A 15,250-nucleotide genomic window follows, 5' to 3' on the forward strand; every position below is an offset into this window, starting at 1 on the left:
CATTTTTTTATTTTTACATAAAATCATTGTAGATTGAGGCAGCCCTTCTATTATTAAATTAGCTTTGTTGAAGAATAAGCCTAGGTAAGGTCAGGATTATGAACATATTTCCTTACAAATGCATGGAGAGTCCACAAATTCATCTAATTACTAGTAGGAATTCAACTCCTGGCCACCAGTAGGAGGCAAAGAATTACCCCAGCAGAGCTGTCAAGTACTCCTACTTCCCATAAGCCCCCAGTCATTCTTTGCCTTATACATCGGGAGGATGTACGAAGATGGTGTTTGAAGATTTTAATCCTTTAATGAGTACTTTTCCCTGCAAGCAAGGATTGGAGTCAAGTTGTGTCCATGTAATTCTCTTTAGTAAGAGTAATGGTGGCTGTTAGCAGTTAGAAGACGGCGATGTAGTCCTTGCTTACCTTCCAACAGTGTATGCTACCCCTCTATAGAAAATCAGGGTTGGTTACTCTGCTTTTCTTTTCCTACAGGTCAGCTGAATCTGTCATATCTGAGGAGTTGTTCCTGCCCTACAGCTGGATCCAAAGGTGCCTTCTAGAGTTGGAAGGACCCAGCACTTTAGAGGTTAACCCTCTGTGGAAAACTTAAGAGATAAATGTATCCTCTTATATGGGGATATATATCTATCTATCTGGGCGGCACTGAGGTGGCTTGTTATGGAGCTTAAGCGGTTAATGTTAATCTCCCCTTTTTTTTTTTTTTTTTATCTGAGGCTGGCACTGAGAGGGATAGGGTAATCCTTATTACTTTAAAGCCGCTATGTCACTTGAAGGATGTGTGTGACGTGCGTGTTATACTGTTTATTGGCTGCATCTCCATTCAGTGTGAGGAATGAAATAGATAGTACCTTGGTTACGGAGCTCACGCACATTTTGTAACGGTACAGCAGGTTTTTCCTGTTTCAATCACGTGATCGATCTGTGCTCTTCCGTTTCGGCTTAGCTTCTCTGCCGGCGTGGAGAGTCCATATCTTCTGAGACTGTTTGGCGGTAAGAGAGCGCCTCCTTAGCTAAATTCATTGATTATTTTGCTTGGAGGTATAAGTGGGTTTCCTGGTCACCGGTGGGTAAGTCTGCCTCAGCATAGGGATTTTTGATGTTCAAACTTTGTTCATTTGTATCCAAAAATGAACAGCTAGGTTTGTGATCTAGAGGAACAAGTATCTTGTGTTAAGAAACGTTCTAAGGAGAGTTTATTTTGATCTGTGATAAAACTGGTATAATTGCTTTTGGGATTTTTTTTATTTTTATTTTAAAAAAGCAAGATGGATTCTGATAACATTGCTATGTTGTTTGAAAAATACTTGTATTGCTTGGAGGTTCAGATTATTCCTCCTGTGCATTTTTGTTCCACAAGCTTAAAGGGACAGTCAACACCAGAATTTTTGTTGTTTAAAAAGAAAGATAATCCCTGTATTACCCATTCCCCAGTTTTGCATAACCAACACTGTCATAGAAATACACTTTTTTTACCTCTGTGATTACCTTGTATCTAAGCCTCTGCAAACTGCCCCCTTATTTCAGTGTTTTGTTTTTTACAGACTTGCATTTTAGCCAATCGGTGCTCACTCCAGGGTAACTTCCCGTGCATGAGCTCAATGTTATCTAAATGAAACACATGAACTAATGCCCTCTAGTGGTCAAAATGCATTCAGATTAGAGACAGTCTTCAAGGTCTAAGAAATTATCATATGAACCACCTAGAATTAGCTTTCAACTAAGAATACAAAGAGAACGAAGCAAAATTGGTGCTAAAAGTAAATTGGAAAGTTGTTTAAAATTACATTCCTTATTTAAATCGTGAAAGTTTTTTTTTGGACTTGACTGTCCTTTTTAAATAAAGCTTTTAATGTCTAAAAATACAGATTCCCTCTCAGACCCATCTGTCTCTGAGGATAATGTTGTCCGTGCCATGCCTCAACTTTCTAACTTTAACTATTTCACAAGCAGTGCTCTACGTTAGTCAGCCTGTCTGTTATCTGAAGAGGATCATTCCTCAGTTCCCTCTGAAGGCGAAATCTCTGATTCTGAATCAGCTGTTTTTAGTACAGCAGATTAAAGGGACAGTAAACCTTAAAAATAATGTTATATAATTCTGCACATAGTACAGAATTATATAACATTATATTAGCCAAACTTTGTAAATCATAATATTCCCTTTTTATTTTGTAAAAATACCGCTGTTTTACAGACCCGCTCTCTGTACTCTGCTGAGCGGGTCTGTTTTTACTGAGCGCATCGGGCCAGCTGTATAGTCACAGCCCGGCCCGACCGCGCCATTAGACACAGTGCAGCTCGCTCCCGCTGTCAGACAGAGCAGGAGCGAGCTGCACTGTGTCTAATGGCGCGGTCGGGCCGGGCTGTGACTATACAGCTGGCCCGATGCGCTCAGTAAAAACAACAGACCCGCTCAGCAGAGTACAGAGAGCGGGTCTGTAAAACAGCGGTATTTTTACAAAATAAAAAGGGAATATTATGATTTACAAAGTTTGGCTAATATAATGTTATATAATTCTGCACTATGTGCAGAATTATATAACATTATTTTTAAGGTTTACTGACCCTTTAAGAGGTCAATTTCAGATTTAAGCTTAAACATCTCAGTTTACTATTGAAGGAGGTTCTAGCTACGTTGGAGGACTCTGACCCTACTGTTGCCGAGACTCCTAAGAGGTCTAATAAGCTTAACAATGTTTTTGATGTCAAACCTACATCTATGGAGGTATTTCCTATTCTAGATCACGTCTGACATACTAGCTCAGGAATGGGAAAAGCCAGGGATTCCTTTTTTTTCCCCATCTCTGTTTTTAAAAAGATGTTTCCTTTTGCGGACTCTATGCATGACCTGTGGTGCACGGCCGAAACGCGTAGAGCTGCCCACACTCTTATTTTATACTGTGTTTAGGACCACACAGTTCACAGCCAGAGCCGTTTCCTTTGAATCCAATTGCCGCCAAACGGTGCATTCTGACATGGTCAGCCGGTAACGGCTCAAAGTATCCAGCAATACCTAGAAATTGAGACTAATCCATTATTGCTGCTACTCGCAACTACAGACTGCAACAGAAATCTTGACATCCTGCACCGGAGGTCAGTTGCCATCAAAGCATATAGAGACTTTCTCCTACCTGGGAAGCAAAAGGAACCGTAGACCTGAAAAAGACCGTAGTCCATACTGATTGATAGTATTGGGACACCGCAACCTACGAAGGTTTTGAAACATTTTCAGGATCCACAGCTATTACTAATAGCATTTCTCTATCACCAGGTACCAGTTTTTACTTCTGTACTTTCATATCTGCCTAAAGAATATTTGGGAACGCTGTACACTAAGGAATCAGAGTTATTACTAATAGCATATCATTGATCATCATTTGGTGGTATTCTGTATACCTTTCTGAATTATCCTATAAGATCGTTCCCAAGGCAAACCAAAATCTATATTATTTTCTTCAACGGAGTCTGCCACTTGCTATAAGTAGTATTGAGAAACACTACTTTCAAAGGTACATCTTAATAGGTTTCATTTCAAGGCATTTTTAAGGAAGTTTTTTTCCTCTGATGTCCAATAATAAGCCGATTTTCCAGTGACTCTTTTCTCTTTTTTAACACTATCCACTGCAGTGCGATATATCAATTTTACTATTTGCACAGATATCTGCTAATTAAGTAATCTTTTATGTTTGCTTTTTAAACTTCGTATGAGCTCATATGTATCAATATTTTATTTGATTGTATTGTATTTTGTAAAACAGTATTTTTTAAAAATGTTATAAATTTCGATATTTTGTTTATTTACCCTTGCTTTCTGCTTGTCATTAATTCAGATTTTCCACTTTTTTTAAGTTTATTTCGTTAATAATTTTAGAAGTCACACTTCTTTTAATTTATCCAAATTGCACTAAGCACATATACACATTTGCATAACCACAAAGTTTCCTATTAGATTAATTTTTTAAATAATTTTTTGACAAGATTTTATGAACATATAACAGCTCCCCTTCACCTGTCCTAAACCACCTATTACACCGATAACTGTTTGGAGGAACTTTTATCACTTAGAAGGGTTATAGAGCTATCTTTACACTACCCAAATTTCACATTTAAAGGTGCACTCACTCCATCCTGTTTTTTGTAAAACTGTGGAAGTAGTATCCCAGGGATACAGGATAGCGTTCAAGTCTTGTCCCCCCCAGAGGCAGATTTATCCTGTCAAGGTTATCTGCAAACTAGGTGAAGAGAGAGGCCTTCTTAAACTGCGTCAAGGACCTATCTTCTCTGGGAGTGATTGTCCCAGTTCCCGTGGCGGAATAGGGTCAAGGATTTTAGTCAAACCCTTTTGTGGTTCCCAAGAAAGAGGGAATTTTCCAACCCACATTGGTTCTGTCCTTCAAGATGGAGACTATACGTTCAATTCTACCCTTGGTTCAGGAGGGTCAGTTTGACTACCATAGACCTGAAGGACGCGTATATCTTCATGTTCCCATTCACAGGGAACATCACCAATTCCTGCGGTTTGCCTTTCTAGACAAACACTTTCAATTTGTTGCCCTTCCCGTTGGCCTTGCTACGGCACCTCGGATCTTTACAAAGGTTCTAGGGGCCCTTTTGGCGGTGGTCAGATCTCAGGATAGCGGTGGCGCCATACCTGGACGACATCTTGGTTCAGGCGCCATCTTTTGTTTTAGCAAATCTCGTACAGAGACTCTGTTGTCTACTCTACGTTCCCACGGGTGGTAAAGTAAATCTGGAGAAGAGTTACCTGGTGCAAGACACCAGGGTATGTGTTTTGGGAATGATCATAGACTCTCTGTCCATGAAGATTTTTCTGACGGAAACTTCTCGTCTTTCACTATCCGTCCAGCAGTGGCTCAGTGTATGGAAGTAATTGGTCTAATGGTTGCTTCCATTGACATTATCCCCTTTGCTCGTTTCTATCCGAGACCTCTAAAGTTATGCATGTTCAGACAATAGAACAGAGACTACTAAGACCTCTCTGAGGATAGTTCTGGACTCCCTGACGAGAGAATCTCTATTTTGGTGGATTTCCCAGGACCATCTGTCTCAGGGAACATGCTTCCTGAGACCATCTTGGGCGATTATGACCACAGATGCCAGCCTGTCGGTCTGGGGAGCAGCTTGGAGATTGAATGCTTAGTCTTGTCTAGGGGTTGTTTTTCAGAGGTCATTGATACCATGCTTCAGGCTCATAAGCCGGTTACTCGCAAAATTTACCATAAAGGTATGGTATAAATACCTCTATTGGTGTGAAGCCAAGGGTTTCTTCTGGAGTCGGGTGAGGATTCCCTGCATTTTGTCTTTTCTTCAGGATGGTCTGGAGAAAGGCTCGTCAGTCAGTACTCTGAAGGGTCAGATCTCTGCTCTTTCTATTCTTTTGCATAAATGTCTGGCAGATCTGCCAGTTGTGTTCAATCTTTTGTCCAAGCCTTGGTCAGAATCAGGCCTGTGTTTAAACCTGTTGCTCCTCCTTGGAGCCTTAATCTTGTTCTTAAAAATCTGCAGCAGGCTCCATTTGAGCCTATGCATTCGGTTGATATTAAGATGTTATCTTGGAAAGATTTGTTTCTCCTCGCCATTTCCTCTGCCCATAGAGTTTTGGAACTTTCAGCTCTGCAATGCGATTCTCCTTACCTTATTCTTTTATGCAGATATCCGTACTAAGTTGGGATTTCTTCCCAAAATAATGTCGGATCGCAACATAAATCAGGAAATTGTTGTCCCTTCGTTTTGTCCTAATCCTTCTTCTGAGGAGTGTTTGTTGCACAACGTGGATGTTGTTCGTGCTCTATAATTTTACTTACAGGCAACTAAGTATTTTCAGCAATCTACTGCCCTGTTCGTTGTTTTCTCTGGTAAGCATAAGGGCTCTAAGGCCACTTTTTCCACTCTCTTTGGTTGAGAAGTGTTATTCGGTTGGCTTATGAGACAGCTGTACAACAGCCTCCTGAAAAAATTACGGCTCATTCCACTAGGGCCGTTTCTTCTTCCTGGGCTTTCAAAAATAAAGCTTCTGTGGAACAAATCTGCAAGGGGCCACCTGCTCCTTGTTGCATACTTTTTCCAAATTCTACACATTCAATACTTTTGCCTCGGCTGAGGCTTCCTTTGGGAGAAAGGTTCTTCAAGTGGTGGTGCCTTCCGTTTAGGTACACCTGTCTTGTTCTTCCACCCTTCCATTATGTGTCCTCTAGCTTGTAATTAGAATGGATTTGTGGACTCTCCATGCCATTGGAAAGAAAACAAAATGTATGCTCACCTGAAAAAAAAATTTCTTTCCTGGCATGGAGAGTCCACAACCCGCCCTTAATTTGATTTAAGACGTTTTTTTTTTTATAAACCCCAGGCACCTCTATACCTTTGTGTCATCTTCCCTTTCCATATTCCTTCGCCTGAATGACCGGGGGCTTATGAGAAGTAGGAGTGATACTTAACAGCTCTGCTGGGGTGTTCTTTGTCTCCTCCTAGGGGCCAGGAGTTGAATTCCCACTAGTAATTAGAATGGATTTGTGGACTCTCCATGCCAGGAAATAAAGAATTTTTTTTGCATTCAGTGTTTGTAGTAATGTTATACATTGCTGCAAACACCGCTGCTACAGAATGCAAATGACACATACATACTCTAGGAGTTTACCTATTTACTCTTCAACAAAAGGATGTCACAAGAATTGTGTTTGATAAACATCGGTTTATTCTTGCTCTATACCATAAGTATAATTTTGACTTTTCTATAGCTTAAATTGGCGTCTATCTTGTGCACTGCTGTTCTTGCCATTTCTAAATCACTTAAACGGATCACAGACAATTTGGGAGTTCCATAAACCTTTTCAATTTTATTGTGATGCACAGTATGATATTACATGTCTGAGATAACGAAGTGCACAACTTCACCAAGTTTGAGCATATTTCATTCTTCATTTATGCTTTTCTTGTGCACTTTATAGCTGGTGGAGGTAAAAGGTCCCAACGATCGGCTTTCTCATAAGCAGATGCTTTGGTTGCATGAACTGAAGAAGCTGGGAGCAGACGTAGAAGTTTGTCATGTTGTTTCTATTGGCGCCAAGAGTAACAGAGTTGGATGATCCAACAATTCTAGAAATTCATGTAGAGGGTTATATAAGATGTTAATAGTATATGGATTTATATATTAAATTAATTTGACCAATCAGTGGTGGATCTGTCTTTTTTATGAGCCTGTTACACTGAATATAGCTTATTAAAGAAGGAAACATTCTGAATGATACACACCAGGTTTATATTTCTTTATTTAAATCCTAATTTCCATCACATTAGAAATCTATTAAAAGTTTTAAAACTTTCCTAATAAGCATAAAATAACAGTCCTTTGAGGCACAACAGTTTCACTTAAAAATCACTTCATTGATGCACACTTGTGTATATATCTAATGTGGTGCTTCGGTTTTGTTAGAGAGCACATACTTGGAATTCCATAAATATTAGTGGAACATAACAAAGGGTGTAGTATTCACAGTGATCTAACCAGTGGTACATAAGGCCAATCAACATATACTATACACATAACACTGAAACACTTCCAACGGTTTAACAGAGTAATGACAGTGTAGGTTCATATAAAAAAAAACAAAAAACTTTTCTTCCTTTGATGTTAAACGATATTGTACAATGTATCAGGTTTTTTTCTGTACCGTGTAAAATTACTTTTTGTTTTCATGCTTGTATAGACTTGTGGGATTGCCCTTATCAGCCAGTTACCAATGTATCCATAGAAAGCCGTTGTGCACAAACAAGTACTTGAAAATAAAAACAGCAAATGTTTTTGGGGCATGAAAGAAAATTGTAAGCTATTTCATATGCATGATTAGAGGAATGATTGGTCCCTCAAGCATCATTCCTTTCTGTATGCTCAGCACAGGGAGCTTGATCTGAGCTAATGTTACCTAAGAGTTTTTATTCTATAAAAGGTATGAAATCACTAGTTAAACTTCTGTTAAAGTAATCAGCTAAGGATAATCTTTAAATTCAACAGTGTAAGGAGGATACACTGGGCATGAAAACTAAACATTTTTTCATCATTCAGATAAAGAATGCAATTTTAAACAACTTTCCAATTTACTTCTAGCATTTACTTCATTCTTGGAATCCTTTGGGGAAAACCATACCTAGGTAGAGGGCTCAGGAGCAGCTACTACTGGGAGCCAGCTGCACATATGACTTGTCATTGGCTCACCTCATAAATGCAGCTAGCTCCCAGTAGGGCATTGCTGCTCCTCCAACAAAGGATACCAAGAAAATAAAATAGATTTGATAATAGAAGTAAACTGGAAAGTGGTTTAAAAAAATTATATGTTATATGCGAATCAGGAAAGAAGAAATTGTGGTTCAATTGTGATATTTGGCAGTGGCTGGTTACTTCTAAGCAAATACTGGACTATTCTATCAAAATGTGGTATGTGCATCCTTTAGTGCATAAACACTAGCAAAACAAATAGTTGTAAAATAAGGTAGTCATACGTATCCCTGTCTGCCTATCAGTACGTATCCCTGTCTGCCTATCAGTACGTATCCCTGTCTGCCTATCAGTACGTATCCCTGTCTGCCTATCAGTACGTATCCCTGTATGCATATTTACCAAGAAATATACATTTGTTGTATGTATGGGCTAATCACCCGTAAAGGTCTCAAGGCGCTGCTCATTTTATCAACCTCTGGAGGATGAACGGCTGAGTGGACCTCGCCGGGGATCGAACCTGCAACCCTTGGGTTGTTACAGATCTTAGCCACAGTGCCTTAGCATGCTGAGCTATCTGTCCGGCTGTTGTTATTCAGTGTTTAATATTACCAAGTTGAATACTGTGTAATGCCACTTTTTAAAGTAACAATTTAACAGATTTTCAGTAGGACCAAAGCAGCTAATAATGTACAGCACACGATCAGAAGCAGTTTTGTCTGTATCTGCTGGTCTGTGGGGTTTTCCTGCATACACAGTGCCACAAATCTGCACAACCACTGGTCAGTTACAGTTTATGTAGAGTTGTATATTTTTCTTCAGTTAAAGGGACACTGAACCCAAAATTTTTCTTTCGTGGTTCAGATAGAACATGGAATTTCAAGCAACTTTCTAATTTACTCCTATTATCAACATTTCTTCATTCTCTTGGTATATTTATTTGAAATGTAAGTTTAGATGCCGGCCCATTTTTGGTGAACAACCTGGGTTCTTCTTGCTGATTGGTGGATAAATTCATCCAGCAATAAAAAAGTGCTGTCCAGAGTCTAAACCAAAAAAAAAGCCTAGCTAACTTCTTTTTCAAATAAAGACAGCAAGAGAACAAAGAAAAATTGATAGTAGTAAATTAGAAAGTTGCTTAAAATTGCCTGCTCTATCTGAATCATGAAAGAAAAAAAAATTTTGTTCAGTGTCCCTTTAAGAACATTTCTAACATTAGTTTCGGCTTTCCAGTGAAATTGAAACAAAAATGGTCCATCTTTTGAACAAAATGGAAAGCCCAATATCAGATACATCATAGAAATATAGATATTTTTTAACAAAGGTTTTCATTAACTTTAAAAGGGCAATTACACTTTCCAGCAGAGAAGAGGTTAAATAAATGAATACAGTTATCTGGTAACTGCCGCTTACATGTGTTTTCCTCTGCATAACACCATTGGTTATGATAGTTGTTAATAGTCGTCATTTTCTCCACCACATAGGAGTGGAAAGTAACAGCATTGTATCCTTTGGAGAAAATCCTACTGGACAGCTTTGGGAGTGGAACAATTGCAGCTTAAAGGGACATAAAACAGACAATTATCGTATGCTCTATCTGAAGCAGAAGAGACATAACTTTCCAATTTGCTTAATTACCAGTTTAGCTTAATTCTCTTGGTATCCTTTGTTGAAGGAGCAGCAATACACTACTGGTAACTAGTTGGTGAGCAAATAACATGAGGCATATATGTGCAAACACCAATCAGAATCTAGCTCCCAGTAGCGCATTGCCAGTCCTGAGGCTACCTATGTATGTTTTTCAATAAAAGGATACCAAGAAAACAACGTAAATTAGACAATAGAAGTAAATGGGAATGTTGTTTAAATTGCATGCTCGATCTGAATCATGAAAATAAAAATTTTGATTTTACTATCTCTTTAAAGTTATTCAAGGATCATTAGTACAACAGCGCTACAGGTAGTAATAGAACCCTGCTACATAGTGCAGTCTGACAGTGACTGTACTGAGCTATTGTGATATATTTGCACTGGGGTAGTTCATGAGGTCACTGCTGGTCAACCGCTCATGTGCCTACATCATTAGCTTATCATACAGGGCTGAGCAGGGGCACCACCAGAAAGTGAACTTCAATAAGGTGCTTTCTAAATAATATATTAATCCCATACGGAGGCATTTCATCTACACAGCTACAGGATTAACCATTTAACTGGTTAATTGTTCTTTAATATGTTATTCTACATGTTAGCAATAGCCTCTAATAAAACTTTATCAAATGGAACAGATTTTTTTTTAATACACAATTCCTTTCCTGCTCCTCTTAGATATGCTAAACTTTTTATTTACCAAAAGGTACACTACTCACTGTACTGAATAGTCCTATGGAATAGAATCTCGCGTGTAACATCACACAGAATTCTTCACTCATTTTCAGGAGAATACTGCATGATAATCGGGCTATTGAAATGTAACATGGAAAAAAATGGCCTCAGTCAAATGCGTGTTGCTATTAATAGATGCCAATGAATGGTTTACCAGTTCTTCACATCATATACTACAATACTGCTTTTTTGCCAGTCAGATTTTTCTTTCATGATATGAAATGCATCCTCTCAATAGAATGTCGCTACTTCCTGCTAAGTTCATGTTTTGGCATTAAATAGATGTTCCATAAAATGTGATTAATGCTGAATGGCTCCAGAGTACATGGGGCATGAAACCAATGTTCTTGATTTAGATAAAAGCGTACAATTTCTAGAATGATTTTATCAAGATTACCCACTATTGAGCACTAGATGGCAATTTATACCTGTTAAAAGCATTGTAGCAAAACTAGTACCAGACATGCCCACACAATAGCCTACCTAGCTAGGTATTCTCTGCAACAAAGGCTACCAATAGAACAAAGTCAATGAGTTTCGCATCACTTTAAGTTTCATAGTGGGGTATAACAACTCCTACATTAATGTAAAGAGAACAAATTTCATGTCTTCCATAGAAGTTAGCAAAAAAAAAAAGAAAAGGAAAACATATGAACTAGATCATACACCTCAAAATCCCATATGGTATTTATTTTCAACCAGGGACTCATGTAACAGACAGATGATTACTACATGACACTTAAAGGGCCATTAAACCTATTTTTTTTCTTTAATGATTCAGATAGAGAATACCATTTTAAATAACATTTTAATTTACTTCTATTATCTAATTTGCTGCAATCTTTAGATATCCTTTGTTAAAGAAATAGCAATGCACATTGGTGAGGCAATCACGAGGCATCTATGTGCAGCCACCAATCAGAAGCTACTGAGCCTATCTAGATATGCTTTTCAGGAAAGAATATCAAGAGAATGAAGCAAATTAGATAATAGAAGTAAATTAGAAAGTTGATTAAAATGTTATACTCTATCTGAATCATGAAAGAAAAAATGTAGGTTTAATGTCCCTTTAAGAACCACCCATAACACTGAGATGCCAGATTATTTTTTTGTAAGAATGAGTGAGAATAATCAGGAGTATGAGCTACAGCTCTCTGGCTCCTGCCTGAATTAGAGTAACGTACATACCTGTTAATTCCAACAGGATTGGAGCAGGAAACCTTTAATTATACATTAGAGATGTTGTGTAATAATGGCAGGTAATATCCTATAAATGCAGGACATAACAAAAATATCTGTAAGAGAGTCCAACATCCACATTAAAAAGACCATATAAAATTAATCTTATAGTTTAGTAAAAACTAATTACGTAAAAGCACCAAACTCATTTTAACTAACATCAGGGAAATGTTTTTAACTTAATTTAGATATCTTAAAGGCACTTCTAAATCTATATTTTAAGACATATCTACAACAAAAGTTAGCAGTGCACAATCATCTTGACGTTTATTTTCCACTGATTAAAGGCAAACTCAAAGTACCCAACAAATATTTAGTAACAATTTACAACAAACTATTTAGCTGTTTAAGTATTAGTTTGCACATTTTTTTTTCTTTTAGAATACAAATAAAATAAACTTTTTTCTAAAAAATAAAAATCTGTAACTAACTGCAGACATCCCTCAAATAGAATTATTGCAGCACAAATCAAGAGAAAAAAATATCTAAATCTATATAAACCAGTAAGTCAGTGATTTGATCCCAAGCTTCTAGTTAGAAAACGTTTAGCTATGTTAAGCTGGACACATACATAGAACTATTGAAAAAAGTGTTATTGACAGGTTTTAAAGGTGCGGCCCCACTTACTATTCCAAAAACACAACAATGTTTACATTATTTTACTGGAGTTCTTGCTTTGTCACCATTAAGCAAATTAAATTATGCAGCTTCTTTCTTTACCAACCATTGGAAGATATTGTGAAGTTGCATTTATCACTGATTAAAGGGACAGTAAACACTAAATCATTTTAAAAACCATAATATTGAGGTTGCAGTTGAAAATCTAGTGGTCACTGCATATTAGTGCGGAAGAGTTTGCATGTGTGCAGCAACTCTCCTTTGAGACACCGAAGTTCCAAAATGGCAGCACCCATAATTAGAGGGAGTGCATGAAAGGTATTTAGTGTTTAAATGTCCCTTTAAGGGAAAACTATTCTATATTGTAGGCAAATATAAACAGGGACATTAACATAAATCAGGTACCTAATAATGCTTAACTCATAACCAGAGTTTGGAACATACTAATAAAGTATTCTATTAATAGACACACAATTTAGCCTGCTTCACATCAAAGCATTAGCAATGTACAGTTCCAGTTACCTAGCTTAGATTCATTTTTCTGTTAAAACCTGCCATTTTCCCACTAGAATGTCTAGTTTGATGATGCTCACTTACATATTAGATACAGTTCTACATATATAATCACTTCTGTAAATATCCCCATTTACAGATGCTAGGGCATATATATTTATTGTGTTTTTTTGTTAAGACTATTTCCACAGTTACAATATAGTGGTTAAATGTGTGAGCATTTTTAAATTTACAAATCTACCAAAGTAACAGATCTGAACCAAAACTTAATGGGGACATAATACGCATATGTTAAATCCCTTGAAAGTGATGCAGCATAACTGTAAAAGGCTGACAAGAAAATATCACCTGAGCATCTTTATGTAAAAAAGGAAGATATTTTACCTCAAACTTTCTTCACAACAGTAACTGCTTTGTGAACAGTTATCCTTCCCAGGACTAGCTCCCTGATTGGCTGCGTAAAGTCCCTTTACAATGGGATGTGGCTACTTAGGAAATCTTGAGGTAAAATATCTTCCTAGAACTTTCAGGTGATATTTTCTCGTCCGCTTTTTTTCAGCTATGCTACATCACCTCAAATGCTTTTTTTGGGTATTGTGTCCCTTTAAATGGACAAAAACACTGCTTTTGTGTAAAAAATAGGCTTGTCCCACACACACTAGAGAGGCACACAAAAAGCAAACTCTTAAACATAGATCTTAAAAAAATGCTGCAAATTGCCAAAATTTGCATTTTGGCATTTCTAGGGAGTATTGGACAAACACAATTTTTGCATAAAAACAAAAGGTAATTAATGCCCCTTTTATCTGAACAAATGTCTTCATTACAAAGTATATGGTGCAAGTTAAATAAATCATTATAAACACAGAAACTACAGACATCTTTTATAATTTCTATACAACATTTTATAAAAAAATATAACTAAAACCTCCAAGAATAGGTGCATTATTTGTATCTGTCTTATTGGGACTGCACCGCTAACCATTACATTTAACTGCACTATTACCACTAGTTTTGCAGTTAAACATAAGGACATTGTTTTGTTCTGTTTTGAATATATGTGCAAAATATAAAAAATGTCAGTGTATGGCTAAAGAAAAAAAATGCAGCACTTTGCAATTAAGATCATACCATCACCAAGAAGCAAATGCTACCAACACTATTCATCTCAGTCCTCATTTACAAGTGTTTCCGTGGACATCCATATTTTGGCACCATTCATAAACTTACTTAACGGTGTGCCCAATATACTTCGGCGACACATGTTGCCCACAGGGGAGAAAGGGAAAGATGAGGAGAGAAAGTCCAAACATTCACAATCGTTGTGGAACCCATCTGCTCTAAAAAACATTCTGCTCTGTTCCAGTTCTGGAGATGTGGCTTGCAATAGCGGGTAACTTCTATGCTGGCGCAAACTGGTTTGTAGAATTTCAATTTCATCTGCAAGCAGCGATATTTTTTGGAAAGCAGTGATAAAACCTCCCTTGTTTATTTGTGCCTCAGGAATCCAGCGAAGGTAGCAAAGCTTCCACAGTTTTATGTGTGAGCCGTGCAGACGTGGCAGGATTACTCCATGCAAGTCCGTAGGTTTTGAAAAAAAGTCTCTGAGATATTGTTCAAAGTCATTGCTTTGTGTAACAGCAGCAGGCTGAAGAAATTCAGGTTTCAATTTTAAGATTAGAGAGTTTCTGCGTGGCATGTAGTCTTTTTGGTTGAGAATGCCATTATTCATGCAGGGTGGTACCCCACGCAACGTAGAACTGTAATTTTTCTAGAAGAGGCAAAAGAAAATGTATGAGGAACCTCTTGTTTAAGGCTGTAACATCTCCACATATAATTCTATTTTTACAATTAGGACAATTTTAGCATGATATAACAGACACAAAGATCTACTCTTTAAATGGCCAGTAAACACTAAATATATTTTACAACCATAGTATTGAGATTATTCCCACCTTCCCTCTACTCATGGGTGATGCCATATCATAAAATTTAGCTCCAGTGCTAACGTGTTTGCATATATGCAGTAACTCTCCTTTAGATACTTTTAGTGAAACCGAAGTTCCAAAATGGCGGCAACCGTAATTAGATGGAGGGGTTTCAGTATCTCCAGTGTAACATTAACAAGTTCAATAAACATATGTCGTAAATAACTGATCACTATCTAATATTCTTCAACATAGAAATGAAAATAACGTCAATTACACACAACCACTACTATTAAAAGCAAGATACTTCTATGTTGATATCT

The 15,250-nt window shown here is 37.4% G+C and overlaps 2 protein-coding genes across 3 annotated transcripts in view; one reads left to right on the forward strand and one right to left on the reverse strand.

Moving 5' to 3' along the window:
- FAN1 (FANCD2 and FANCI associated nuclease 1) overlaps positions 1–7,206 on the forward strand; it is a 146,879-nt gene extending 139,673 nt beyond the window's left edge. For both annotated transcript variants that reach the window (XM_053717555.1, XM_053717556.1), the window contains exon 14: positions 6,983–7,206. In XM_053717555.1, the coding sequence (XP_053573530.1) occupies positions 6,983–7,120 (138 nt within the window). In that variant the 3' untranslated portion in view covers positions 7,121–7,206. The remainder of the gene's footprint in view (positions 1–6,982) is intronic.
- A 79-nt stretch (positions 7,207–7,285) lies between these two features.
- MTMR10 (myotubularin related protein 10) overlaps positions 7,286–15,250 on the reverse strand; it is a gene marked incomplete in the record, with an annotated part of 410,677 nt that continues 402,712 nt past the window's right edge. Inside the window, 1 exon segment of the mRNA XM_053717557.1 lies at positions 7,286–14,770. Coding sequence (XP_053573532.1) covers positions 14,168–14,770 — 603 coding nt within the window.

The sequence above is a fragment of the Bombina bombina genome, chromosome 6 (assembly GCF_027579735.1).
Source record: "Bombina bombina isolate aBomBom1 chromosome 6, aBomBom1.pri, whole genome shotgun sequence".
In the NCBI taxonomy this organism is placed as follows: Eukaryota; Metazoa; Chordata; class Amphibia; order Anura; family Bombinatoridae; genus Bombina; species Bombina bombina.